Genomic DNA, 27,841 nt, shown 5'->3' on the forward strand with positions numbered 1-27,841 from the left:
GGCTGTGCTGCCCATGGAAGAAGGGGAGCTGGGCTCTGTGCTCTATTCTGTTGCAGCAGCTGCCACCTCTTGCAGGTGGCAGCCAGGGCTCAGGAGCTGCTGGGAGGCAGGGGGCTGTGGCCCCAGGTCCCTGGCCCCGTAGCCCTAGAAGCTGGGGGCCTCCTCTAGCAGGGCTGGGGTCACCAGGGGGCTGTGGGTTGCAAGGGAGGGGCAATAGCATGGGCAGGGAACCAGCACACCAGAGCTGCTTAGTGCTGCAAAGCAGAGGAATGAATGACAGCTGCAGCTTGACACATCCTGGTGAGTGAAGGGGGCAGGGGGAGCTCTGATTTTCCATGGTAAAAAACGCAAAATGAAATGCCAAATTTGATAGGTATGTAGAATTAATTTTATTATAGTGATTGAGTCACTGGTAGGCTTCCGAATTGATTTAAAATGTAAATATATCAATAAAATATTGTATTCAACTGATACCTAGATATATAGTGATTTTTCTTTATCAGAGAATTTGTGATTTTTTTAAACAGAGAAAACCAGGATCCTTGGTTATTCTGTGCACTGAAGTGCACATGTGGACAGTGACAGGGGCTGGCTGGGACACAAAGGTGCTAAAGTGCGGGGGCTGCCTGCTGCCTAGGCCTGCACTTTAACACTTTTGTGCCTTAGCCAGTGTGTCTGCTGCCTAGAGCCTGGGGCTGACCCTCTGCCCTGACTCAAACAGCTGATCCCAGGCACAGCATCTACAGGTGTACCTGGGACTGCAGCAGACGCAGGCGCTAACTGCACTGGAGTTTATCATGTCACCTTAATGGCATGTGTACATGCACCCAGTATGTTGCTGTCAGCCTTCTCTTTTGGAGGCTGAACAGGTTCAGGTCCCATAGCCTCTCCTCATAAGGCCCTCCCTGTTGTCCCCTGATTATACGAGTGGCCCTCCTCTGGACCCTCTCCATGCTGTCGACATCCCTCTTGAAGTGTGGTGCCCAGAACTGGATGCAGTACTCCAGCTGCGGCCTGACCCGTGCCGCATAGAGGGGGAGGATCACCTCTTTGGACCTGCTCGAGATGCATCTGTGGATGCATGCCAAGGTGCGGTTGGCCTTCCTAACTGCCTCTCCACACTGCCGGCCCATGTTCATTTTGGAGTCAATGATGACCCCAAGGTCCTTTTCCGCCTCCGTGCTGACAAGAGGGGAGTTCCCTAACCTGCAGGTATGGTGCCAGTTGTTCCTCCCGAGGTGCATCACCTTGCACTTGTCTGTGTTGAAACCCATCCTATTCTTGTCCGCCCACCCTTGTAACCTGTCTAGGTCTGATTGTAGCCTGTTGCATCCTTCCAGTGTGCCCACATCCCCCCACATTTCATCCAGTCCAGCTGACTTGAAAGCATCTTGCTTCTTTAAGTAATCTCTGACTTGTTCTGTTATTTGCCTAGGTTGTTTGTTTCCTTCTCTATCTTTGCTACCAACTGAACTCATCATCTGGGAGCTGCCCCTATTTGTGAAGGTTGAAGTATTTAATGTTTTTTTTACTTCAGCCTTCTGTGCTTGATTCATAACTAGATTGCTTTCTTCATTTCCATAAGTACCTCTGGTTTCTTTTGTTCACCTCTTACTTTAGACTTGTAGAACTCCTTTTCACTGCCTTTTATGTTCCTTGCCAGTTGCATCTGAAACTTCTCCCTCCCTGTCCTGGTCATACTCTTATATTGTATGAGTTATGAGCAGATTTCCACTTTTTGATTTCCTCTTTGAGTTTCAACTCACTAAAGAGATTGTTTTCTAGCTAAGCTGGTGTCCTGTTGCCCTTTCTATTCTTCCACTGTATTGGGATAGTTGCATCTGCACACTTAAGGGCCTCCTTAAAATACAGCCAGTTCTCTTGGAATCCTTTTCTCCACAGACTTGCCTCCCAGGGGATTTTGCCCACCAGTTCCCTGAGTTTGCCAAAGTCTGCTTTTCTGAAGTCCAGTGTCCTCATTCTGCTGGTCTCCTTCTTTTCTTCCCTTAGGATCATTTTGTGATGTCACCCAAGTTACCTTCCACCTTGCATTCTCAACCAATTCCTCCTTGTTTTCAGAGAGTTGAGAAGAGCTTCCCCGCTGCTTGGCCTGCCTATCAAAGTTATTCCCAACACACTCCCAGAATTTGCCGTATTTCTTGTGTACTGATGTTTCCCTTCCCACCAGATACCTTGATAATTAAAGTCCCCTCTGAGAATGAAGTCTTGCAATTTGGACGTTTCCTTATACCTCTCTGAACCAGTTAGTGTATTTCCTTGTCACCAAGACAAAGATTACAGGTGCTGATTCTACCATGGCTCATTCAGTGAAAAGAGGCCTTCAGAGTTAATGGAAATACAGATATTATTTGTCTAGCTGCTAAGCACAACCAAATACATATAAAGACATTAGAATAGGAGTCCTCAACCTCTCTTTAGACTCAAGGCATCCATCAGAAAATGCCAGTTCTTAGCTTTCACTCATTTTTCTACTACAGAAAAATAATAGACCAATTTTTCTATTGCAAAAAGCTCAAAAGCACCATAGCAGATCATAATTGTTTTGACTGCATGAATTCCTGTTTGAAATTTCTGGGTTTATCTTATGAATCATGTGTCGGTATGTGTGCCTTACAATATTAATACTACGTGGTACCGCAGAGCACCCCACAGCACCTTTAATAAGATTTTGCAGTATTCTGGTGAGGATCACTGTAGTAGAGGTGGCACGTGGTCTGTTCCTTTGAAAGCAGGCCTCTCACTGTCTAAATTGGGGTACCCAGATACTTTCATAAGATATTTCCATAAGTGTGAATTTCTCCATCTGCTAAATGGGGAGGACTCTTTACCTACCTTTAAATATAATATGCAATCTTTATTAAATAATGTTTGTAAAAAACTTTGAAATCCTCAGAAGAAAATACTATTTAAATGCAAAGATTTATTTTTGGTAGGCAGACAATGCTGTTGGAGCAGCAGCTGATGACTTAAGTTCCAGGGAAGGTAAGCATTCCCCCACTCCCTTCCCCTCTTCACTGAGAGGTATGTCCCTGCCCCTTCCTGCCCCTCTCCATGCCTTCTGGGTCCAGAGAGGGTGCAGCTGCAGCCATACTTTCCAACCATGTTGACAGAACAGCAGCTGGAGATTTAAGTCTCAAAGAAGGTGAACACTTAAGCAATCCTCCCACTTCCCCTTTCCTTTCCCATTCCCCCACCCATGCCTGCTGCTGCCTGTGTCTGTGCCATCCTGGTGTAAGAGGCTCCTGTCCCGCTCCAGCAAAGTTGCACAAGGGCTGTACTCACCTGTGGGGAACAGGCAGGGATGGGGAAATATACCTGCCCACTGCCATGGTCATAGGCTCAGCAAAGCCCCTGTGCAGGCCAGCTGGAGCTTATTTTGCCCCTGGGAAATCATGGACCCCAACAGTGGCAGGCAGGGGAGGGGAGAGGAGAAGAGAAGGGCAGGGAGAGTGCTTAAGGGCTTACTTTTTTTGAGACTTACATCCTTGGTTGCTGCTCTAGCAGCATGGTCAGAAAAGGGAGGTGTGGTTGCACCACTGCACCCCCTCTAGATCCACCCATGGACATGCATCTAGAACAGTGATTCTCAACCAAAGTTGTACAGCATCTGAGGGTACCTTGAGATCCTTTCAGGGTGCCATGAAATGTCATGCAACGTTACACTCATAAGTGTAGAAAATATGATTCACAAGATAAACCTAGCGATGTCAAATAAAAGTCCACAGTGTTAAAAAAGTCTGTCCTGTTGTGGTCTTTCTAAGTCCTTTGCAATAAGAAAACTGTTGTATTATTTTTCCATAGTTAAAAAATGAGGGAAAACTATGTGCTGGCATTTTCAAAGGTGTACTTTGACAAATGGTGCCTTGAATCTCAAAAGGCTGAGAACCACTGATCCGGAAAAATAAGGATATTTTTTAAAATAGGGTCAGGGTCTGACAAGTACCTGGGCAATGTAATTAGGTCAAGATCTTGAGCCAAGACATTGCTACTTCTGTGGTAAATGTTATGAAATGGATATAAAAGTTAAGATAGCTTTAGGAGATTTGTGTGGGGTGGGGGGGTATGCCTGCATTCATACATGTTGAATACCTGGAGAGTAGAATACCTGGAGAGGTAAGTATTTAGTTTCTCCGTTCATCTCTACTTTTAACTTTTGGCTAACCATTTTGCATTTTATCTGTAAACTCATACACTGTAACTGACCTTTAGTTTTGTTAATGTATTAAGAAGGATACTTGAGACCTCTGGTGGAGTTATTTGGTATTGTATGAAGTTAGCAATGTAGTTTTGAAGATGATGATAAAGATCATTTAATTAAAAAAAACCCAAACCCTTAATTTTTCATCTTATTTTTAAACTAGCCTGACAGCCATCTGCAGTTTAACATCTGAAGTTCTTAAATCTTTATAAGTGAAAAGTATCTATAAAGAAGAAAAACAAAATGGACTGCAGGAGCAAGTCTAGGCAGATTATGTTTCATAGTTTCATAGTTAGTAGAGTCGGAAGGGACCTGAGCAGATCATCAAGTCCGACTCCCTGCCATGGCAGGAAAGAATACTGGGGTCAGACGACCCCAGCAAGGTGATTGTCAAGCCTTGTCTTAAAGACCCCCAGGGTAGGAGCCAGCACCACTTATCTTGGAAGTTGGTTCCGGATCCTAGCCACCCTGACTGTGAAGTAGCGCCTCCTGATGTCTAGTCTGAATCTACCCTCTACCAGCTTGTGACCATTATGTCTAGTCACTCCTGGTAGTGCTCGGGGGAACAGGGATTCCCCCAGTGCCTGCTGGTCCCCTCTGACTAGCTTGTAACAGGCCACTAGATCCCCCCTCAGCCTTCTCTAGTGGAGGCTGAACAGGTTCAAGTCCCTTAGCCTATCCTCGTAGGGCCTGCCCAGCTGCCCCCGATCATGCGAGTGGCCCTCCTCTGGACCCTGTCCGTGTTATCCACATCCCTCTTGAATACTTCTTCATAAGTATTCATGAAATTTTTTTTTTAAATGGGAAATTGATTTTTCACTGGAAAAAGTTGTTTTTATTATAACTGAAGTTGTAACTGTGATGTAAATAACATAATAATATTTAACCACCTGCATCTTTCCCGGTGGTCACTAATTGTATGAGAACAGCAACAATAAGGCCTCTAGTACATAATAGAATAAATAGTTAATAAAAAATAAAGAAATAACACTATTATGTTCCCTGTTAGTTCCATGTAGACTTTGATATTTGTTCCAAGTAGACGAAGTCTGTTTATCATGCAGCAATTTTCAGCCAATACTGAGCTGGTTAGCTTTGCCACTTGCCTATCTTCTGCCTGACTTAAGATTAACACAACTAACTGTCTCTCTGCCCTGTGCATGTTACTCTGTAAGTCCCCGATAATAAACTCTTTGGCAAAAAGTCTTAGTTTTCTACTCTTCAGCTTTTTAGCAAATCCCATCTTAAATCACACGAAGGAAATTTCATTCAGTTTGACAGACTCTTCTAGCATATTCAAAGTATAGGGTAAGATTGCTGAGCCTGGTGTCTGGACCCTGTAGTGCAGTGATTCTCAACCAGAGTGCCATGAGACTAGTCATGGGGTGCCACACAGTGTTAGTGCTCTTAGGTTTGCAAACATGATTCACAAGATACACCAGACTTTTCAAATAGACATCCATAGTTGTGGTCTGTCTTAAGGTTTTGCAACAGAACAAACTGCTCTATTATTTTTCTGTAGTCAAAAAAGAGTTAAAACTAAGAACTGGCTTTTTCTGGGGGTGCCTTGAGTCCATCCATGGGTACCTTGATTCATAGATTCATAGATGCTAGGGTCGGAAGGGACCTCAATAGATCATCGAGTCCGACCCCCTGCATAAGCAGGAAAGAGTGCTGGGCCTACATTACCCCAGCTAGATACACATCCAACCTTCTCTTGAATACCCCCAGGGTAGGGGAGAGCACCACCTCCCTTGGGAGCCCGTTCCAGACCTTGGCCACTCGAACTGTGAAGAAGTTCCTCCTAATATCCAATCTAAATCTGCTCTCCTCTAGCTTGTGGCCATTATTTCTTGTAACCCCCGGGGGCGCCTTGGTGAATAAATACTCACCAATTCCCTTCTGTGCCCCCCTGACGAACTTATAGGCAGCCACCAGGTCGCCTCTCAACCTTCTCTTGCGGAGGCTGAAAAGGTCCAGTTTCTCTAATCTCTCCTCGTAGGGCTTGGCCTGCAGGCCCTTAACCATACGAGTGGCCCTTCTCTGGACCCTCTCCAGGTTATCCGCATCCTTCTTGAAGTGCGGCGCCCAGAATTGCACGCAGTACTCCAGCTGCGGTCTGACCAGCGCCCGATAGAGGGGAAGTATCACCTCCTTGGACCTATTTGTCATGCATGTGCTGATGTACGATAAAGTGCCATTGGCTTTTCTGATGGTTTCGTCACACTGCCGACTCATGTTCATCTTGGAGTCCGCTAGGACTCCAAGATCCCTTTCCACTTCTGTGCCACCCAGCAGGTCTTTGCAATCTCTACTGTAGTATAATGAATGGTGGCCAGACTTTTCAGCAGGTTTGACACAAGTTTAAGTCCCCCTCTATGAATGTCACTCTGATCCCCATATCCTAATAGAGCTTGTCTCCTGGGGTACTGGGATGGAGGCAGGGGGTGAGCTTAAGTCTCTAGCCACGGCTGCACAGAATGAGGCAGGGGCAGGGGCAGGGGCAGGGACAGGAGGCTGCTGCAAAAAGAGATATTACCCCCAAGAACCAGAATAACCCCTGCTTGGCCCTGAAAATACTGTATCTCTATTTGGCAAGTGAGGATCCCAATCCCTGAATTTGGCAATGGCTGTAGGGTCAAGGAAGGGTTAACCTGACTCAGACTGTGATATCTGACACCTTTTGTTTCACAAGAGTCCTGCACCTATTCTGCTTCACAATGTGCTCCGCTCCCTGCCTGTCTTCCTACGCTTCCCTTTACGGTCTTCCCAGGATTCGCATGTCACACACAGTTGCACTTGCAGCATGTGTCCTGTGGCTTGGCTATCCCTGCCACAGCCACCTGGGCCCATCCTTCCCATGGTTTTTTTTCTATATGTCATCTAATTGATGAGACCCTTTGCAAAAACATCGGAAAAAACTATGGGGCCTTGTCAATAAAGAAGATTGAGGCTGAAATTAAGTCTAACATTCCTTGAAATGATTGTGGCACCAATTTAGCAAAGCTCAGTCCATGTACTTGAGTTGCACTGATTCAGACCAGAGGCTTACATGGCATCTTTCCCAGACCCAAGAAAGGGTACTGTATGCCGAAATGCTTGTGTATCATCTCTCCAAACTATCCATTTAGTTCAGTAAAAAATACTAGAACCCCTCTCACCCACTTTGCTTCTCATATATTTCCTGGACCATCATAGCTAAACCAACATTTCGGTCTTGCTGAATTGGGAACCTTAATTTCCGTAGCTGATGTTGTACCACACCAATTATTGTAATCCAGTGGTGTCAAACTCATCTGGACCTGCAGACCAAATGAGTAGCCTGGGACCAGGCCATGGGACCTATGAATGGGACAGGGCCAGCCCCACCATGGGCTGCTCCTACCGCCAGTATGCTGGATCCATCACTTGTGGCGCTTGCTCAGGCTGGTCCAGAACTATGCCACATGGTGCCTGCTCTGGCAAGATCAAGATGCGAGTGGTATGCAGCGCCCCCTCTAGCCTGTCAGCATGAGTAGGCGTCTACTGAAAGTGCAATTGTGCGATTATTTTTTTTGGTGAAAAATGTGAACTGCCATGGGATCCTTTTAAAGCTGATGCAGGGTGCCACGTAATATTAGCATTGTTAGGTGTGCAAACTTCTATATTCTGAAAAGGCTGAGAACCACTGATTTGGTCTTTCAATTAAAAGTCATTGTCCTTTTGAAGCAGTGTTGTGGCTAGGATACTTTGTTCCCTGGTAAGAAAAAATGTGCCTTTAAAGCACTCATCTACCTGTGCTAATATGATGGATTAGCAGTTTGTCCCTCAAGTATTTTCCACAAAAAATGACAAGCTCCACAAAAAACAGCAGGTTTGCTACAAAAACAAAACACAACAAAAAAACCTTACCAGCAAGCAGAGGGAAACCCTGCAATCTTGGAGCATGGGGGAAGGCATGCATGCATCTGGTGCCAGCAAGGAGCTGGGCTGGGGCTCCATGGACCCCGATCCAGCCTTTTTTTGCTTGGGGATGACCCGAAACTGGGGCTTAATTCACTGATTACACCCATGGAAGCCATTAACTGGCACTTAGATTGCTTAATAACACATCAATAAATGGCTCCCATGAGCTTAATTGGGGGATTAAGCCCTCAGAAATCATTACTTAATAAGTTACTATCTAAGATCCAGTTTGGGGCCATCTGGCAATCTGCAGGGAGGGGCGGGACTACTGGAAATCCTTTGCTAATCAGATGGAGGCCTACCGGGCTTGGACTGTGAAAATGGCACTGGGCCCTGTGCTCTGCTTGCAAAATTTGTGGGCAGGTACCTCAAGTTTGGTAAGTTCCTTTCTGATCCCCTTCCCCTAGTCCTTTCTATCCCTACCACCCCTTGCTGGATCTGGTGACCACTCTAGTGGTCACGAGACTGCTCTACATGTTGCGCCTGCTCCAGGACTGTTCTGCACACAGCATCTATTGTGGACCAGCTTAGAGCAGGCATCACATGTGGCTCATGTCCCAGACTGGCCAGAGTGCGTGCCATGTGTATTACAGTTCCAGAGCAGATGCTGCGAGCACTGGATTTGGCATGTTGGAGAGTCTTGGACTGGTCTTACTTGGGGTGAGCACTGGGGGTCAGATGATGTAACTCCTTGGGTTGGATCTGGCTGTCAGGCTGTATCCTTAACACCACTGCTAGAATCAATAATATTAATTTGTATTCAAATAGCACCTTCCTTTTGAGGACCTCAAAACCAAAATGATTGGCATAATTCTAAATTTATTTCAGATAAATGCTGATACCACCTGTATAGGCTGCTTTCCCTTCTTTTTTGCTAGATATTCTGTTGCTTTGCTGACAAAATATTCAAAAGTCTCCTTGAAGTGTTGAGCTATTCCAGGCTAAAAAAGTTGAGCAGAATGAAGTAGCAGGAAAGCACTAACTATAGTGAGCTCCTGTGAGCCATTTTATATTTGTCTTTGTCTTAGGTTCCATTTTTGGTTCATGCTGTCAAGGTAACCATCTGTCTTGTCTCCAACTATGCCATTCTTTATACATAGTAATAATCATTACCTGTAGAGAGGATGTTTTAAAAATCAGTGGGCTGGATTTTTGAAAGTTTTGGCCACTTGAGATGCATCTAACACTGTTGACAACATGCTCCTACTGCAACAGGCCCAAGCATGCTTCCTCTCTCCCTCCTCTTTCTCACACAAACACATACATGCTCCAAATAGTGGTGGAGATGTTTTGGGGTCATCTCCAACAACTGCTCTCAAGACCATTGAAGACCAAGGTCTTAAGAATAGCTATACAGGGAGAAATCTGCAGCAATGTAGGTCTGGGTTTACAATGCATGAGTGAGAGTGGACGTTCAGGGCATGCTTGGGAATGTCTCAACAAGGATGTTCCTTAACAGTGGTGTAGAATTATTCTCTGAGTCCTCATTAGCTTCAGCTGGAGTTGTGGATGCTCAGAACTGCCAATATATTCAGAACTGCCAGTATATATAAAAGCAGTAAGGATCAAACTTTTTGGCAGGCATGCCACAAATTAACCCTGCATCCTCTCCAGCTGCCACTCTGATTGCCTTCTCCTGCCTGATCCACTGTGCTGCTTTTTTTTCCTGTCCTATATTCTGCTGCGGTCTTTGTCTCCTTGTCTGCTATGTGCCACACACACAGGCTGCCTTTGCCCCTTCTGGTACACATGACACAGGTTGGCCGCCCTGTCTTAAAGCCAAGCGTGAAGTCCGGTGATTCTCAAACAGGGTGTAGGAGCACCCTGAACTCCCATGGGATCCTTTTAAAGATGATGCAGGGTGCCACATAATACTAGCATTGTGAAGTGTGCAAACTTCTATATGTCTGAAATATGATGGATTAGCAGTTTGTCCCTCTAAGTCTTTAATTTGTTTATGGAGAGTGAAGTTAAATTCCATAGCTCTGTTTAGCCATTGAATGGAAAAAGAATATTCCTAACATCTGAAAATCAAAGTTAAACATTTTTTTACACCTTTACTTCAGACAAACTATTTCTGAAATGAGCTCAATTTTGCCTGATTTATTTAACATTGTTATCAAAATACTTTTAAAGCTCTATTAAAAGAACTGCCAGTTTACCTGTAATGTAGCATTCAGCTGTGTTCAGTTAGCAAAAGTTGTGAGAATAGCACTTCATTAAATTAGACAAATAGATTTTATGTTTAAATAGGAATGCCACTTGGTGATGGGAAATTCTTTCAATATTGAATACACAGTTTTTTGAAAACCCATACTGTTTATTAAAATTTAAGCCTGCAGCTCTGTTTTAAATTGTTCCCTCTGGGTAAATACTTAAGTGTATTACTGTAGTGGATTCTGTGGAGAAATAGGGTATTTTAACAAATAACAAATGAATGGCATAAAGCATGTATGTTAACAGCTAATCATTGAAGTGATTCCTTTATAGAAGTATGTGGGCGTGTCTACAGATGCACTTAGGGCTCATAAACAAACTCAGGAGCTTATTGCTCTGAAGTTTTTTTGCTCCTGGACATGCCATTTGAACATGCACCCAGGAGCAATTAACTCCAGAACAAGCAGCTCTGGAGCTTGGTTAGAGCAGCCCTGGCTGGCAGGGTGCCCTGGGGCTCAGCCTGCAAGCCCAGGACTGCTCAATGTGCTGTGAAGGGGCTGGTTAGGGCACAAAAGTGCTTTAGTGCAGAATTAGCCAGCAGGCAGCTCCCGCATTGAAGGACCTTTGTGCTCCATCCAGCTGGATCAGGGTCTATACATGTGTTGCTGTGCATGAATAATCTCCGCATCAGGGTAGTACTTGGATTTACAAGTATTTACAAGTACTACCCTGCTGCAGAGTTTATTAGTATCTTGCACTCTAATAGGGTTGCATGTATAGCTGCTGAGATGTTTACTGCAGAACTGACTAATTAGCTCCACCATGAACATCTGGTGTAGATGTGCCCTGTTTGACCTCTGCTTAAGAAAGTCACTTCTTGATAATGACAATCCACTTTAGTGAACAATTAATGTAAAAACTTTTTTTTTTCTTAATTAAAGTTATGAAACAGGTTTTGGAGGAAAAAAGCTCTTCAATTTATCTTAATATCCCTGACTTACCTGAGGAGTCCAGTTTGGTTCTTGACCTGGGCATGTAGCAGAGACTATGTTGGTTGATAATCCTGAAAGGGTAAAAGATCCATGCTTCTATTAGATGTGTACAGTGGGTGATTGTAAATGTTATAGCCCTTGCAGATAGGGCTGCTTTACGACAGTTGTATTCCTTTCTGTGGATAATTAAGTGCTGGCCAACAATGTTCTTCAGGCTTCTATGCATCATTCCCCTTAATCAGTGGTTATAGAAGCCATTAAGGGAATTAACCAATGAAAAAAGAGCTGAAGTGTTGGATTTTCACTTAGGTTTGCATTTAATTCTCGTCCAGTGTGAAGACTGAAATCTAGTTTATTTTTTCAATTTTTGCATGATAGGGAGACACTAATGAGAGCAATGTGGCAGGCCAGTAGGGGGCACTCCTGCATTGAGCCACACCTCACTGCGCCCGACCACTTTCTGGGCTCTGAGTGCCTCCCTGGGGGTGCCAGACATCTGGCCTTTTTCATGGCCACACCACCCTGGCAGCACATAGTCAGTCAGTCCTATAGCCAGTCAGTGCACTTATGCCCCTGTCATCCTCTGTTGCTTCCAGACTAACTGCATGACCCTACACTTTTCAAATAGCTGAAATGTAGATTAGTACACTAATTTAATCTTACAGTGGTATATATGTCATATGAAGGCCAATTCTTAGCTGGTATAAATGAGTAACATTTCAGTGACAGCAGTGGAAATTCTCCCAACTGACATCAGCAGGGGCTCTGTCCTGGTCTGTTTAACTATGCATCAGAATTCTGTGAGATTTTTTTCTAATGTTTTCAGCCTCATAGTTTCCAGTGGATCTTCTGAGTATGACAGATAAAAACTTCCCCTTTCACAAGTTTTGGGTTTGTGTAGCTCTGCTAATTTCAGATGAGTTGTTGCCATTTTACAGCAATGTAAATCAGAGGAGAGCTGGACCCAGTGTGCATGGGTGTGTTTTATAGTGCTATTTTAAAACTCAGTGTGCCCAGCTGATCCATCATAATGTTTTAGGTTAAATAACATATATAGCAACCAGGAAAACAATATCCAAAAGATGATTACAAATGAAGTATTAAGAGGGTTTTTTTACTATATAGGTTCTGTATTCATGTTGATTGTCCCAAGTGAAAAGGAATATGAAAGAACCTGTGGAAGCATATTTGATGCACAAAAGCTTGTCTATATCCTTCCCAACCATGTAATTGGTCCAATGAAAGATATCAACCACAAAACATTTTGCCTCTTGCATATTTTCTGGACTATCAGGGCTGCATTATCACCTGAAAATTACAAGGAACATGAACACACTTTTGAATTTCTTATATTATTTCCTCCATCTTTCCCTTCCTTTATGAATTGCCCCATCAGGTAGTGTTCTAGTGATATCATGTGCAACATAGGTCTTTGGGCACATCAACACAAGATATTTACTGTGCAGTAGACTGATTAGTTACGTAGTAAACGTTTCAGCATTTACACATGCACCCCTATTAGGCTGGAGTAAACTGATTTACTCCACAGCAGGATAGTACTAGTAAAGACAAGTAGTGTCCTGCTGTAGAGTAAGAAACTCCATAGCAACACACATGTAGATGCTGGAGGGGCTGGCTAGGGCATGAGGACACTTCAGTGCAGGCTCTGTCTATCGGCTAGCCTTAGCTGAAGTATCTTCATGCCCCAGCCAGTCCCTCCACAGGACAACAGAGCCCCCTGCCTGGTGAAGCTACACCACCCTGGCTTAGTGTGTTATGATCCTGGGTGCATGTGCAGATGCACTCCTGACAGCAATAATACAGAGCTTATTGCTGCGTATTAATAGACACATGTAGATGCTCCCTTTTTGTATTTTATATATCCACATATACATAGAAAATAAGACTACAGAACAGTTTGCTTAGGGTGCAGTGCTGATAAAAAACCTCAACTTTTTAAAATTTTATTTACTGTCTCTGCTTTTTGGTGATAGGTCTGTTATTATAGTGTAAAGCACATTGGAAAATGACATGGTATATGAAACTTATTAGCAGATAGAAACTTTTTGGCTAGAACTGTGCAAAATCAGTTATGCTACTTAAAATATTGGGAAGGACTTTTCCATTGTTTTGTTAAATGTAAGGCGCCTAATTATAAAATCTGCTGCTGGCTTTTATAGATCGCTTTTATCTTTAAATTTGAATCGTTCTCTTTTGCTTTGTCCAACCACTTCTACAAGTGCTACGTGTATGATGCAGTAAAAATGAATTCTTAGAGTATTCAAATATATTTGTGCATCAAGGATAACACAAATATATTTTCTTCTTAGGGCACTGGTTCTTTTTATTTCGCATCTTCTACAACACCACACACATGGATGACATTTACTAAGTAATGTGACATCAGCCCAGGTTACAGAACTTGCTCAATTTAAAGCAGTATGCATGATAAATATTTCTAATTCTATGCCACAAGACCCTAAAGAATATTAGTGATTTGTTGGGCTGACCTTGAGCTTTCATTTGACAAGTGCTGCACAACATAATTTTTTAATGTACCTAACAGCAAGATTTTTTTTATAACCAGAGCTCTCTTCTGTTTTCCCTTGAACCACATACCATCATGTGTGGAAATCTAATTAACATCAGCTAAAAGCCTGGAACATGTCGTACCTGATTATCATTTGCACTAAGGCCCTTTTACTACAATTTGGCAGAGCAAAGCAGCCACTATATTGTGTGTAAATTACCTCTCTCTTCAGTTTAAGAATAAAGTGAGTCTACAGGCAATTTGCATGCACTTTACAGACCTCTTCCACTGCTCTAGCACTGTAAAGTGGCCATTATGTAAATAAGAATCAAGCCCTTTCTCTCCTGTTTTTAATATATTATATGAGGTGCTGAGAATTGCCTGTTACTGCTGAGGCTAGAAGTATTCTTCTGTGACCATCAAAGGGATTTGATGGCTCTAGATACTGACACTGGTGTCCCCTTCCTCTCTCTCCCCTCCTGCTTTGTTATTTCTCATTAGCTTTCAGTGAAGTTCCATGGATAAGGTTACAAGAAAGACTAGACTGAATGGAGAAAAAGAGGAACCTGAAGGCATAGCAGTAAGAGACTGGCCCCTTGTGGTGTAAGGCCAGAACTGCAAAGAGAAATATGTCATTTTGATGGTTGACCAGGAGGACCTTGTTACAAGTATAAGCACTGCATTAAATGCACACATTGGAATGGATACTTCTTACCTATCTTTAGTTCTTTGCGAGCCAGTGCAATATTCTTTTTTAATTTAATGTCAGTTTTTGTCATTTATGATGAGATTCCTGGAAAAGGAGATTTACAAAGGAATCTGGTATGCAACAACTAAGAATGGTTTCATGATCACACCCTAGCATTAGTGGACTCAGTACTGAGCCCCCATTTATCCTCTTAATTGCATCTTTATTTAAAATCAGTAGTATTTACACACATAAGCAACTAGCAGGATAAACAGGTTTGATTTCCAAGTCTGTTTTTGACATGCCCTTGGTAGCATTTTATTCAATGACTCTCTTCCCCACATTGTTAAAATGGAAACAATACTGAGCATTTAATACTGAGGTTAGAACACTTTGTAAGGCAGTGCTATGCCAGTGACCAATAGCCGGCACCTGGCTATGTTGCATTCTTGAAAGGTTCTCCCACTTTTTATTCTATGTATGTCAGATACCAGATGGGATGGGGGTGGGAGGGCATGGGATTTTTAAATTTTGATTAAATGTGTTGGGGTTGATGGAAAGTTACTAGGGTATTTGTTGGTTGAGTACTTATTGATTATTGTGTTTTCAGGGCTAAAAGGGGTTTACAGGGAATGGAATAGATGTTTCTTGTCTCCTTGCTTTAAAAAAAAAAGATAAAAACAAAATATTTTGATATTTAAGTCTGAAGCACAGCTGAGTCGGTTCTAGTGGCTATATTTATTTACAACTATGACTTACCTTGGTTTATTATGTAAGTGATGTATTTTATGTGTATAAAATATTAACTACAGTTAATTTTCTTTGAATTCCATATTCACTCCTTTTTAAAAACTTTTTTAATGCAAATTTCACATTTCCTATTAAACATCAGTTGCAAAGGAAGCACAAAATCGGTATATTACATAGTGATTTGCTACGTTGCAATCCACTATACATAGTTTTTTGTACAGTGTTTTGTGATAGTAAGAATAAGGCTCTACAGAAATAATTTTGGTAGCATTCACAATTTGAATTCAAAAAAGAATTTTCTTTCACAGCGTAGATTTTTCAATAATATGTTTTTCCATGTCATTTCGCAGTTAACTTTCATGTCAAACAAAATAACAAGAACAACAAAACTCTTTAAGTATGCTGCCTCAGATACAAGCAAAGTATTGATTTCCATCAGTGCATTGCTAAAATTTTAAAAAGCTCTCTCAAAAATTTTCCATTGCCTTTAGAAACACCGTAAGAGATGTCATACAGGTCCATCCAGCTCTGTATTCTGTATCTCATAGACCTGGTGGATGTTGTTTTAACTGCACAATGGTGACATCACGTGATGCGAGTGGCTTTATATACAAAGGGAAGGCTGTCCAAAGCGGGGAAAAAATGCAATGTGCAAACTTGTGCTGCTGGCATTTGCCAGCTGGGGGCCCCAGTTGTTCAGGGGGCTGAAAACCTCCTGTTGTCCCTTCGACTTGGCCCCACGGCACCTGGGGGACAACTGTGCAGGGGACAGGGAAAGACTTGGCATGGCTCATCCTGTCCTGCGTAACCTGAGCTTGGTAGAAGTGGGGAATGCCCCCTGGTTCCTCTACAGTTCTTCAAGGGATGGGAAAAGACCCAGAGCAGCTTGTCCTTTCCTGGATTCTCCAGGCTGAATTGAGCAGGGGAGGAGAATGCTTCCCTGCCCCCTGCACAACTCTGCAAGGGGCAGGGAAAGACCTGGCTTGCAAGGAAGTGGAGTGAGGATTCAAGGGCAGCAGCTGTGAGCATACCTCCAGTTTACCCACCCCTGTGGGAGGTTGTGGACTGCATTAGACAGCCCAAGTTGGTCCTCTGGAAACTACTGGGGGGGTGGGAAAGCAGTGCACCTTGGGATATGGGAGAACCCTGTAAACCCCTATCATCTGATGTGTAACTTGCAACACATTCATCTCCTAGAAAGACAGTCCTTGCCTATTCAAGTCCCTGCACCTGGGCTTTCTCAACAGGGCTGACTGTTCTCTCTTGAAGGAACAGCCAGACTTTTACACCCTCCCTCAGGGAATGTGCCTGTTTATTGTGTTGATATTTTATGTGTTTTTTGGTGCTACTTAGTTTTGCAAAAGGTGTTTTATTAGATAAGTTGGCGTGTGGTAACCAATATAGTCAGTAGGGTTTACCAACCAATTTTACAGGTCTGTTTAGTTATCTAAAACTTTTCTTTGATATTCTAGTTAAGTTTTTAAAACTGTGGTCTCCATCCTGAAAAGCTTTATATGCATACTTCATTTTCTTTGTAGAAGTAATCCCGTTGACTTCAGTTTCTAAAAGGATAAAACCCTAAGATGTTGCCTTGCCTTAGTTTTCGTGCTATCCCAAAATAACTCTTATTTCTTCTTTTCCTGCTAGATTCTCCTGGAGCCAGGAGTGATTCAGGATGTACTGGCAGCTGGGAGCCACCTACAGCTGCTGGAGCTCCTCAGCTTATGTTCTCACTATCTTGTCCAGGTAGGTCTATCTTATTATCTGGCTTTTTCCATTTGATTGGCAGACTTATTCTGCAAATCCAACCTCTTAATTTTGAGTTAGTTATCAGAAATGTTATGAGACTAGGATAATACTAGCTCAGTACATGGTCAATGTGATTTAGTACAGGGTTCCCAGACTAACAGACAACTGTTTACCTTCAGAAATTTCCTGGGACCCATTCATCATCTACCTTTGAATTGACAAGCACAAATGTAGGGGGAACTTTGGAACACTAATCATGGTTTCATGGGACAAAGTTTGGGAACCACTAGGTTGTCAGATGAGATAATGGATTGGAAATCAGGACATCTGAATCCTGGGTATGATGCTGACCTGTTATAAGTTTATAGTGGGAACTTCTAGTCCTTTGTTTTGTCCCTTTAAGTGTTTGAGGGTGTTCAAGTGGTTAAGGCACTTGGGTATCCGGGGTGTAATACCCTACTTTGCTTCAGAATTCCTGTGTGATTTCTCAAGTCATATAGCCTCTCTGAGCCTTAATTTCCCATCTGTAAGGTGGCTGTACTAGTTTTTCCCTGTCTCACAGTGAGTGCTATTGGGAGGATACATATATTAAATGTTGTAAGTAGCTTAAGCATTGCAGGGGGGAGGGGAATATACATATAAAAAATATATTTTAAGCTCTTTGGAGCGGGGACTTTCTCTCATTGCACCTTTGTACAAGACTTATTGATGTGGGAATGGCCATTAATAGGTGAGTGTTCATGGGCGCATGAAACAGTTACTTCAGGATAAAAGAGGGTGGAGCTTTGCAGTGTGTTAGCCCATGTGCACACTCTTCCCCCAAGGCAAATGAAAGCTAGCTCATGGTGGTATAGCCCTCACTAAACCGGGGTCAAGCTACTGTGAGTCAGGTGCTGTTTTTCTTGGATGAGGAGAGTGCATATGGGCATTGAGTGCATATGGGCATTTACCTTGGAGCAATTGGTGTGCTGTAAAGCCCTTCCCTCTGTCTTCCCTTTGACAAGGTTTATTTCACCTTAATCCATCTCATTAGTTGCCATCCTGCTGCACCATTTTTTGATGAAAAAGCTCTCAATAAAGTCATAGAGTTTTGGGTGTGGCTGTTGTGTAACGTGGCACTGTTCAGCTGGCAGCCAGCAGAGTGAAGGTTAATCTGAAGCCTCTCTGCTCCCATGTGGCTACCATTTCCCCTATTGCTCTGGGCACAGCAGCAGCCGGGGGATCCAGGCTACCCTTCCAGCTTTCTCTTTCTGTGCCTGCCCCAGGGGCCAGTGCATGACCGTGTGATGTGGTGTAGTGGGGGAGCCTGTGGCTGGTGAACTGGGGGAGTAGGCAGGGGATTATGCACAGAGGCTGCACAGGGAGGGTGGTTGGGGATGCCTTACTGCATGTGCGGTACAAGTGTGGTGCTGGGCCCATCCACCTGTCTGTATGGTGCAGCAGGGGGGATCACGGAGGGATGCCCTGTGGGGCCCAGTGACTCACACTGTTGAAAGGTGTGTAGCCTCCAATGGTATGGCTTGGGTAACCCAGAAATTGGACAGCCCCAGTGTGACACAAAGAGTTCAGTTCTTTTTGAATAATAAGTGGCAGATATTCATGAAAGCATCAGTTCAGTATTTATGAACATCCTGTGAAATGAACCATAGCAATGAACCCAACTTTGTAGAAATCCCAGTGAGCAAGACTGAAACCAACAGGGTAGATTATTCTCTCCCTTAGGACCCAATCCTGATCCTGCTGAAGAGAGAGGTAGTACAATTAATCCCTTTGTCACAGCAGCCTATATTTTGAGTTACTCTCCTAAGCAGAGTCAAATTTATTCTTTAAAATTATATGTACAACATCAAAAGTAAATCGGACTGAAGCTCTGAATTTTGGAAAAGCTAGGACAAAATTGTTTTCTGAGAGTGCCCTGAAATATGTCTTCTAAATATATTGGGTGAGGTTTTCAGTTACCATAAATCAGTGACTCTCCATGGAAATCAGTTTAGTGGCTTCAGTTTATATCAGCTCAGAATCTGGCTCTTTTTTTAGTATAGAACAAGATGCCTTTATTGTGCTAAATTCCCATTTGGCAAATGAATCTATGGAAACAGATTTGTATACCTCCATAAAGTCTGACTGAATCAACACTCTCATCAGTCCCTATATAATGTGGGGTTCAATGCAAGTAAAGCTATCTGGAGTTGCTTTTATTATAAAGTCCTCTTTCCTAGAGACTGACAAGATCCATTATATACTATTGTATAGAGAATTCTCCACATCCAAATTAATTTTATTAAATTTCTGTTTAAGGTCCACGGAACACAGATTGATTTAAAAAATATGTATTCCTGTGTATGGCGAGTAACATATAAAACAATTAGTCAAACAAAGCTACCTTAAAAACATTAATCCCTGCTGCAGCTGTGACTCCAGGAGGCTCTCCCTGTGTGATTCCACAGGCTGTGAAGCAGCGCTGTGGGGAATAATCCTTCCCCACATTTGCCTTCTTTCTAAAGTTGCTTGTGGGTCTCTGGGTAATGCACTGTTCTTGGTTTACTGTGCTGTGAGCTTTCTTTCTTTCTGTTCTGACTTGTTGAGGTGTCATGGGCTTAGCTCAGCACAGCCTAAGGAGATGCATTATATTGAATATATTTGTAATTTATTCTTGCTGTGATGCTGATGCAGAGCTTTTGCTTATTAGGATTTTCTGTGACTTTGGGTTGGGCCTAGCATAGCCCACTTGAGGTTGTTTTTAATCTAGCTTTCCTTGTTTCTCCCAAGATGTTCTAAATCCTTGTCAACTTTGGCATTTAAGATTAACTGTTTCTCACCCTATGTCTTCCACATGAATTTAGACCCTGTCACACTCCCATAGATATTGATAGGACATTTTCTGCTGCCTGAACTAGGAATTAGACTGATTCATTTTTTTCCTCCAGGAAGAGGCAAACAGTTAATGGGAGAAATACCAAAGAAAAATGTGTTGATCTGCTTTTCTGTTCTTATACCAGTACAGACCAGGACAATTCCATAAAGCTGAGTGGAGATATCCCATTTGCCAGTGTGAGTAAGAGGAGAATGTGGCCTTAAATGCACTGCAGTTCATTTTCTTTAAGATGGATTAGATTCATTTAAGTTTAAGGTAGATGCTATTTCTCTAAGAATGACAATCTTAGAGCAGCTTACTGAATCTGTTGATAAATCTCAAGAAGATTTTGATAACAAATTGCCTAAATCACAAACACAATTCAAGAGCATGACATCACTTAAAAGAATTTCTGATTGATGATTATTAGGCAGTAAGACTTTGGATATTTTTGCAAAATCCTTGTATAATATCCATACCCAAGAAATCTGTGGGAACACAATCAAAATGAGCTTTTATATAAACTTTTCTGATTTACTGGTTACTAAATTTCACATATTAACAAATCCTCTAGAATGACTAGTCTAGATTCATGTTTTTACTTGAAATCTTTTTGCTAATTTAGAGTAGAAAATTGATTATGAAAGAATCAATGATAAAGTTTAGAGGTCTAAGGAGAGTAGGCTATTAAATGATAAAAGTCTGCATTTGTCTTTACAGGGGAGCAAAAGGAGTCAGGCATGACATGTTTTAAAATCACAATTTCAGGGTCTTGTTATCCATGTTGAATTCTTGAATTTTGCATTGTCCAGCTTCCTTGCTAATGAATCGCCCACTATCGGAACTCACAGTGTACTTATTTTTTAAACACAACCAAATATAAATGCCATGTTTTGTTTACCTAACCTACATAATTATGAACATTTACCATCAAAATATCTGAGAACCTCCCATGTATTTAAAAATGGAAACATAGAGAAATCTCTCTTGCCCACCACACATTCAGGTCAAATATCTTGACAAGTTTAGAGGGTTTTTTTCTTACCTTTACTGCAGTGTACATGAGGCAAATTTTGAGGAAAAGCTAAATTCAAAACATAAACTTTGCATTTAATCCTGAATAGGGTAAGGTCCTAGATTATTCTGGGATTCACAAGCCTTTATGCCTCCACATCAGCCATCCCACCTCCAACTTCAGTTGGGAAAGTCTTTGAATATATGTAGGCTACCCTGGACTCCATAATCAGGGGACATATGGAGAGAAGAGACAAGGGCATTGTTTGCTGTGCTCCAAATTCCATTTGTTGTTGATCAGTTTTCTTTTCATCTTCTACGATTTTCATTGGGCAAGTGGCATCACTCTTATATGTGGACTGGACGTTGTAAGTGATCACTGATGGTAGATCTGGGTGGGATTTTTCTGCTCAGTCACACCTGGAATTGTTTGGGTTATTTTGCTATTGTGGTCATTTGGGCATCCAGTAGAAATGAGGAGCGCATTTGAATTTCAAATATTTCAGTGATTTGATACTGGATGTCTTCAACAACAGGGAAGGCTAGCAGGAAGACAAGTTTTTCCTGAGTGCTTCCTTCTTGTCATGATCTACAAAATCTGGCTTGGATTCAGCTTTAGGTAGCAGATCTGTAGCCAAGTGATGATTTTGGCTGGGTACTGAGAAAACTGAGAGGAGATACTGTGTTCATTTGACATACAGGGGACAGAACAAGATGCCTTTACTATAGTGCCAGCACTTTAGTCTGTGGTCTCATCAACTCTCCAATTGTGTTTCATATAGCTACTGAAGGATATGAGGGAGGGTAGGAATTTTGTGGGCCAGGAGTGGGAGAATAATTGGCTAAAACAACTTCCCAGTTTCAGTCTGGAAGAGGGCATATATGATGAAACATTTCAGATAATTTCTGGTCACTCCTGAAGTCTTCTGGTAGGCAGTTCAGGAAGGTGATCAACAGCACCAGCTGCTACAGAGATGTCCAGCAGCATAAGAATGGATATATTTCTCTTTTTTGTTGACTGGGAGAGAAATGCCACCTCTGTAATATGCTTGATCCAAAGCAGTTCAGGCTAGAGACAGGTAAGGGAGCACTGGAATTTTTGTTGGCTTCTATATTAGCTTGATAAAAAGGATGGTTAGTTTAGGTGGTAATTGCAAGGGTACTACCATCTAAAAATGATGTCTCATCTATAGGTTGCACAGTGTTTGCATAGCACATGTTCCCCTTATCCAAAGACGTATTGACAGTTTGAGATCCCATGATTTTTTTGCTCTCAATGTTTAGGAAAGGCAAGACTCACAGACATAGGCTGAGGCCCTGGCTGCCATTCAAGCTTCTCTGATAGTTAAAGACGGTTCTTAGAATGATTGATGTTTTACAGCTGAGAAAGGTGCAAACTGGATGCCATATTTTTACTTTTGCCTTTAAGTGTGTTTGCATTGCTAATTTCTCCTCCTAAATGATAACATGCTAAACTGAATTTACCTCACGGTAACTTCACTGAAATTAATAGGGTCACATCATACACAAATCTGGCTGGTTGCTTTTAATGCCAATTATGGTGTTCTTAAAAAGGGCTAACTCAAAATGAAAAGAACAGGTTAGTAAATGCTTAAAATGAATCTACAAAAACTAAATATAACTGCTTAGGAATTTGAACTTAAGTTGTCTTGGCTATTCAAGCTTAAAGGACTAGACTAATAAGTTCAAAGACTCCAGGACCATGCCTATTCTATATAAATCAGACAACACAAGTAGCTTGCAAATTATAAAATGAGAACTGCAGATATAACTCAGTCTTAATAATAAGTGAGGCAAATGAATAACCCAAGGAAGATCATCTAATATTTATCTTTTAACCTGTTTGGTCTGTCTAGGTTTTTATACCATGGGTTTATCGTCATGGTGCCTGAGCACCTTCTGAATGCTCTGTTTCTCCTCTGACTCTCCACTGTTTAAATGTATTAAATATATTTATTCATATATTGCATTACATTTTTTGTTATTATTTTAACAAAATATTGTGGTGTTTAAAAAAATGTTATTTGTTCATTTACTGATTTAGGGCCAGAGTTTTTTAGGATAGTAAATGTCCCTAAATCTACCAGCTCCATCTGGATTTGTGTCAACAGCACATTCCCTGGCTTCACTAAGGAGCATTCTTACAGAGAGATATTAATTCTTATTCTGGAGATTGAGAGCATCACCTCTGTATTGCTAGGAGCCCCAGCTCATTTGGGAATTTAGCTCCTGGGTTTTTCATACATAGCAAATTAAACTACTGGAAAATATCTAAAGGTCATCAAGCAACTAAGACATTTTTTGTTTAACAAAACATATTACAGTGTTGTTATATAAAAGAGCCATCACCATGAAAGCTGAACTCAACAGCTTTATCCAGTACAGGGATTCATGACCTCCCCAGTCTGAGCGTCCCATGACTGCTGTGGCTGAGAGTCCACAGCTGACAGGCTGTGCATCTGTGGCAGCATCCCATGTACTGCTGCAGCTGAGCATCCTGTCGGCTTCAGGACTTGCAGTAGCATGTGGTGTACCCCCATGGTTGGGAGCCCTGTCAGCTAATGGAGTTCCCAGCCATGAGGGCATAGCTGCCTTGCTTCACATGCAAATTAAAGCTGGATAGAAACCAGTCATAAAGTTATTACACATTTTCCAGTTCTAACTTTATAGCTGGATGGACCTTTTTATGGCATGCCAGTTACTTCACACATGTAGCCAGTCTAAATTAATTGTGCAGTTAACCAGTTAATTGCATAATAAATGTAATGTGTAGAGGGGCCCTACTGTTATTTGCCTATATGAGTTGCAGGAGTAGATAATCTCTTCTTTAGTTTTACACCAAGTGATGAGAGTGTACCCCAGTCATTGTCTAAAACTATGTAAAAATCATAGGAGATTTTTCCAAACCTTGTGAAACAAGCTACACAGTGTTGTAACCATTTTTTACTCCCTAATTGCTAACTAAAATGCACAAGGTAAAAGACAGGAGTTAATAGTGTTTAAAAACATAGGATGTCAGTATAGTTTGCTATAAACAGGTAGCTATGTTGTCAACAAACACAGCAAAATAATTAGCACTTCTGTGGGTTTTAAAGATCATCTTGGAAATGATGAATTTTATAACAATGAGAAATATAACAAGACAAAGAGATTGTTTGTTTAAGGGTGGAGATGCACATAATACTTGAAGTGCTTCCAACAGGCAGCTGGGTTTTTGTCCGTGAGCACTTCCCTATCCTGTCTGCTCTGCTCTCCCAGTGTCCCCCAATGGAACTGAGAGATCCCACAAACCTCCCCGTGCTCCCCACTGGGGTTGGACACCTGAAATCAGGAGACTGGGGGCCCTGCATCCTTCCCTCATTGGAACCAGTAGATCCTGCACACATTGGTGGAATAGGAGTTCTTGCTCTCCAGCCCCCAGTACATGAGTGCCTCTCCATGTTTGACCTCCTGGCTCCTTCAGATGGATGTGGGATCTCTACTGGGAGGGCTATGGGATCTCCACTGGGGGGCGGGGAGGTTCCTGGTTTTGGTGAGCAGATAGGGAAAGGACAGGCGGAGCTGATAGGAAAGTGCTTACTGACATCAGCTCTGCCCCTCCACTCTACTCCCTGCCCACTCTGTGGTTGGGGGGGAGCGCGTGGTGTGCAGAGTCCAGGTTATTGCAGCCCCATGTTGTGGCCCCTAGCTGGAGAGCATGACATTGCATGCAGCTGTGGCAATTTTGGAGGGTCCAGCCCAGCTGAAGGACAGTACAGGAGCATAAGCAAGGAGGCCACTCTGATGTGTTGTATTTCTACCACATCAGCGCAGACTCCAGCAGCCTCCAGTGTCTCACTGTGCTCTAGCAGCCTTCAGTGCTCCAGCAGCCTCCAGTGTCTCATGTATGAGCATTCCCATGCTTCAAAATGGCTGCGGGGGCACTTTACCTAAAGCTTGTTTGACAAGCTTTAGTTAAATCTCCCCCACTGCCATTTTGAAGTGCAGGGACGCTGATACATGAGACCTTCCAGGCACTTTAATTTGAACTGCTGTAATTGTAGTTAATTAGAAGGCACTACTTCACTGTCAGGGTGGCTAGGATCTGGAACCAACTTCCAAGGGAAGTGGTGATGGCTCTTACCTTGGGGGTCTTTAAGAGGAAGCTCGATGTTTACCAGGCTGGGGTCATTTGAGCCCAGTTTTCTCTCCTGCTCAGGGTAGGGGGCCGGACTAGAAGATCTACAAGGTCCCTTCCGACCCTACATTTATGAATCTGTGATTTAAGGTGCCTCCCTCCCCTCCTGGAGCACGTGTATAAATTCCCTAGGAGTCTACACATTGTCCACAGCTGAAACACACCTTTTTTTAAAAAAAGGTTTCAAAGTACGATTGAAGTTTGAAATACATCAAATCTTATGTCTGACACTACTCCAAGTTCCTCACTGGAGGAGGAAACAGAAAACCTAAAGTTGATTTAGGATCATTGACCAAAATACTTAAAGCTATATATATATATTAGTTAATTTTCCTAATATATAAATTATCAAGAGCAGGGGTGGGCAAAATGGCAGATCACGCTGGCAGCTGGACTCCATTTCCCAGCAGCCCCTGCCTGCATGGCTGGGGCCAGTCTGCATGGAGATCCCAGCCGCACCTGCGCTGTGATAGTGCAAGGCTGGGCTTGCCATGGAGACAAGCCCCAGCCATGCTGGCAGGGTGCGCAGCAGGGAAGGGGTCTGCTCCGGGGCCTCTTGCGGTGGGCATCAGCTTGGTCTGGAGCTGGAGAAGAGCTGCCATCTGCAGCCTGCACACTCCAGGCAGGGGTATGCCAGGCAGTGAATTGAGGCTCAGCCCTGGCTCCTTGCATGACAGCATGGTCCTGACCCAGGGCAGTCGTGATCTGCTGCCTGTGCACCCCTGTCCAGAGAGTGCAGGCTGCTGATTGTGGCTCTGCCCTGGCTCTGGATCAAGCTGCTCCTGCTGCAAGACCCCAGTGGCTCCAGAGCAGCCCACTGCCCTGCCACGTGCCCTGCCAGTGTGGCTGGGGCCGGTCTCCATGGCAACCCCTGCCTTGCTCTATCACAGTGCAGGTGTGGATGGGGTGGGTCATGGAGACTGGCCCCAGCCATGCAGGCAGAGGCTGCTGGGAAATGGAGTTCACAGCCAGCCTGCGGGTTGGACTTTGCCCACCTCTGATCAAGAAGGATAGAGTGCCATTTTGAACTATGGCCCTTAGGCTTAATAATGTTTTTGAATTGTAAATCCAGGCTCACCTAAAAAAGCCTAAGGGGGAACAAATTATAGCAATGAGGCTTCCTAGGTCACAAGTAGGCAGACAATGTTGATTTAACTTCCATTCCTCAGAAAGGAAGTAATGGGAAGTATTACTGAGAAGGAAATGCATTGATTCAGTGCCTCCCAAACTGCCTTTGCCAGGTGATATTGTCCACCAACTAGGGGTTTTCTGCCTTCAAAATCTTCCCCTGGAGAATTCCTGATTCTGGCACTCTTCATGTGGTTTTCTGCAGTTGACTGACGCCCAGAATGTTTGGAGCAGTCATGCAGAATTAGGCTTGTTTTCATTACTCTCTCTGACACTTGGGAAATTGCATTTGGTCTTATTCTTATGTCTTTACCTATTACATCCTCCTTTACCACTGAGAGCAATTATATATACAGCACATGTGTGCATGTGCACAGAGACACACACACACACGCGCGCACGCAATTGTTTCTTGTAATTGGGTAGTAGTTTTCTGCTTACAAGGTAATGGGACACAAAATTTACACCCCAATACAGTTGTGGGATGGTGTGATAGGAAAAAAAAATTTGACTTGTAAAAAAAAGAAACATAAAATAGTGAATAATCAAACTTCATACTTTAAAGCAAATAGACAGACACTCATATTCAGTCCTTGGCAGCAGGTGGCAGTGTGAGTCCATAACAGTTGAGTGGATGAATTAAAGCAAAAATCAGAAAAAATGAAAAGAAAAATTATTTATTTTGCTCCATATTAGTCTTCTGACCTAATCAGTAAAAAAGTCATTATTCACACAACACTGGGCAATATGCATTGTAATTTTTAACAAATAATAGGAAACTGTTAATGTTTTCACAGGAAATACAGTTCTGTCTTGTGCAGCAATGGTCATTTATCACTGCACTTTGTGAAATCACTCATTTGTTCTAATTTGAATGTAAATGACTCTAAGGTTTTACAAATAAGGTGACAGACTCACATAAATGTAATTGCAGGGTTCATCTCTCTCTTTTTATATATCACTCATTAAGTTATGAATTAAATACATCGTATTAAACCAGGGGCATGTCCAATGATGATATTGTAATGGCAAATTACTCTATGCTATTAGAGGTGTATTTTTTATTCATGGACATTAATTTGTCATTAAGCGGCATTAGTTTAGCACTTTTATGTGGAAGACGTGACCTGAAAGAGGAGACTTACTGCTCTAACGTGAGAGGACAGGAATACAAGTATCAGATATATGGAGCTTTTTTGCTTGCTGTAAAGAATCGGAGGGACATTTTTATTTGTTTATTTTCATATAAATAAATCGTCCAGTTGTTTTTAACCATTTAAGCTAAGATATTTCTGAAAAAAATGAAAGGAATTTGGTTTTAAAGCCTTTACCAATATGGCAAAGGGACAAAGCTAAGACCAAAATGGTGACTATTGAATCATATAAAAGTAGGGCTGGATGGGACTCCAGAGGTCATCTTGTCCAACCCCTTGCCTGAGGCAGGATCATCTCTATCCAAATCATTCTATACAAACCCATGGTCTAATCCAGGGGTTTTCAACCTTTTAGGATCAGCATATCCCTGGCAGCCGGGTGAGGAGGAGGGGGGATGATGCGCGGCCAAACAGAGAGTGGCAGCAGCCACTGCGTGTGAGCTTCCCCTGTGTCCAGCTGGGT

General features: G+C 42.7%; 1 protein-coding gene across 5 annotated transcripts in view; it reads left to right on the forward strand.

Moving 5' to 3' along the window:
- The window catches only part of KLHL32 (kelch like family member 32), a 299,877-nt gene that overhangs the window by 177,537 nt on the left and 94,499 nt on the right, over positions 1-27,841 (forward strand). For all 5 annotated transcript variants that reach the window (XM_090037127.1, XM_090037128.1, XM_090037125.1 and 2 more), the window contains one exon: positions 16,929-17,027. In XM_090037127.1, the coding sequence (XP_089893253.1) occupies positions 16,929-17,027 (99 nt within the window). The remainder of the gene's footprint in view (positions 1-16,928; positions 17,028-27,841) is intronic.

The sequence above is a fragment of the Crocodylus siamensis genome, chromosome 1 (assembly GCF_052110815.1).
Source record: "Crocodylus siamensis isolate JL-2025a chromosome 1, ASM5211081v1, whole genome shotgun sequence".
Classification (NCBI taxonomy): domain Eukaryota; kingdom Metazoa; phylum Chordata; order Crocodylia; family Crocodylidae; genus Crocodylus; species Crocodylus siamensis.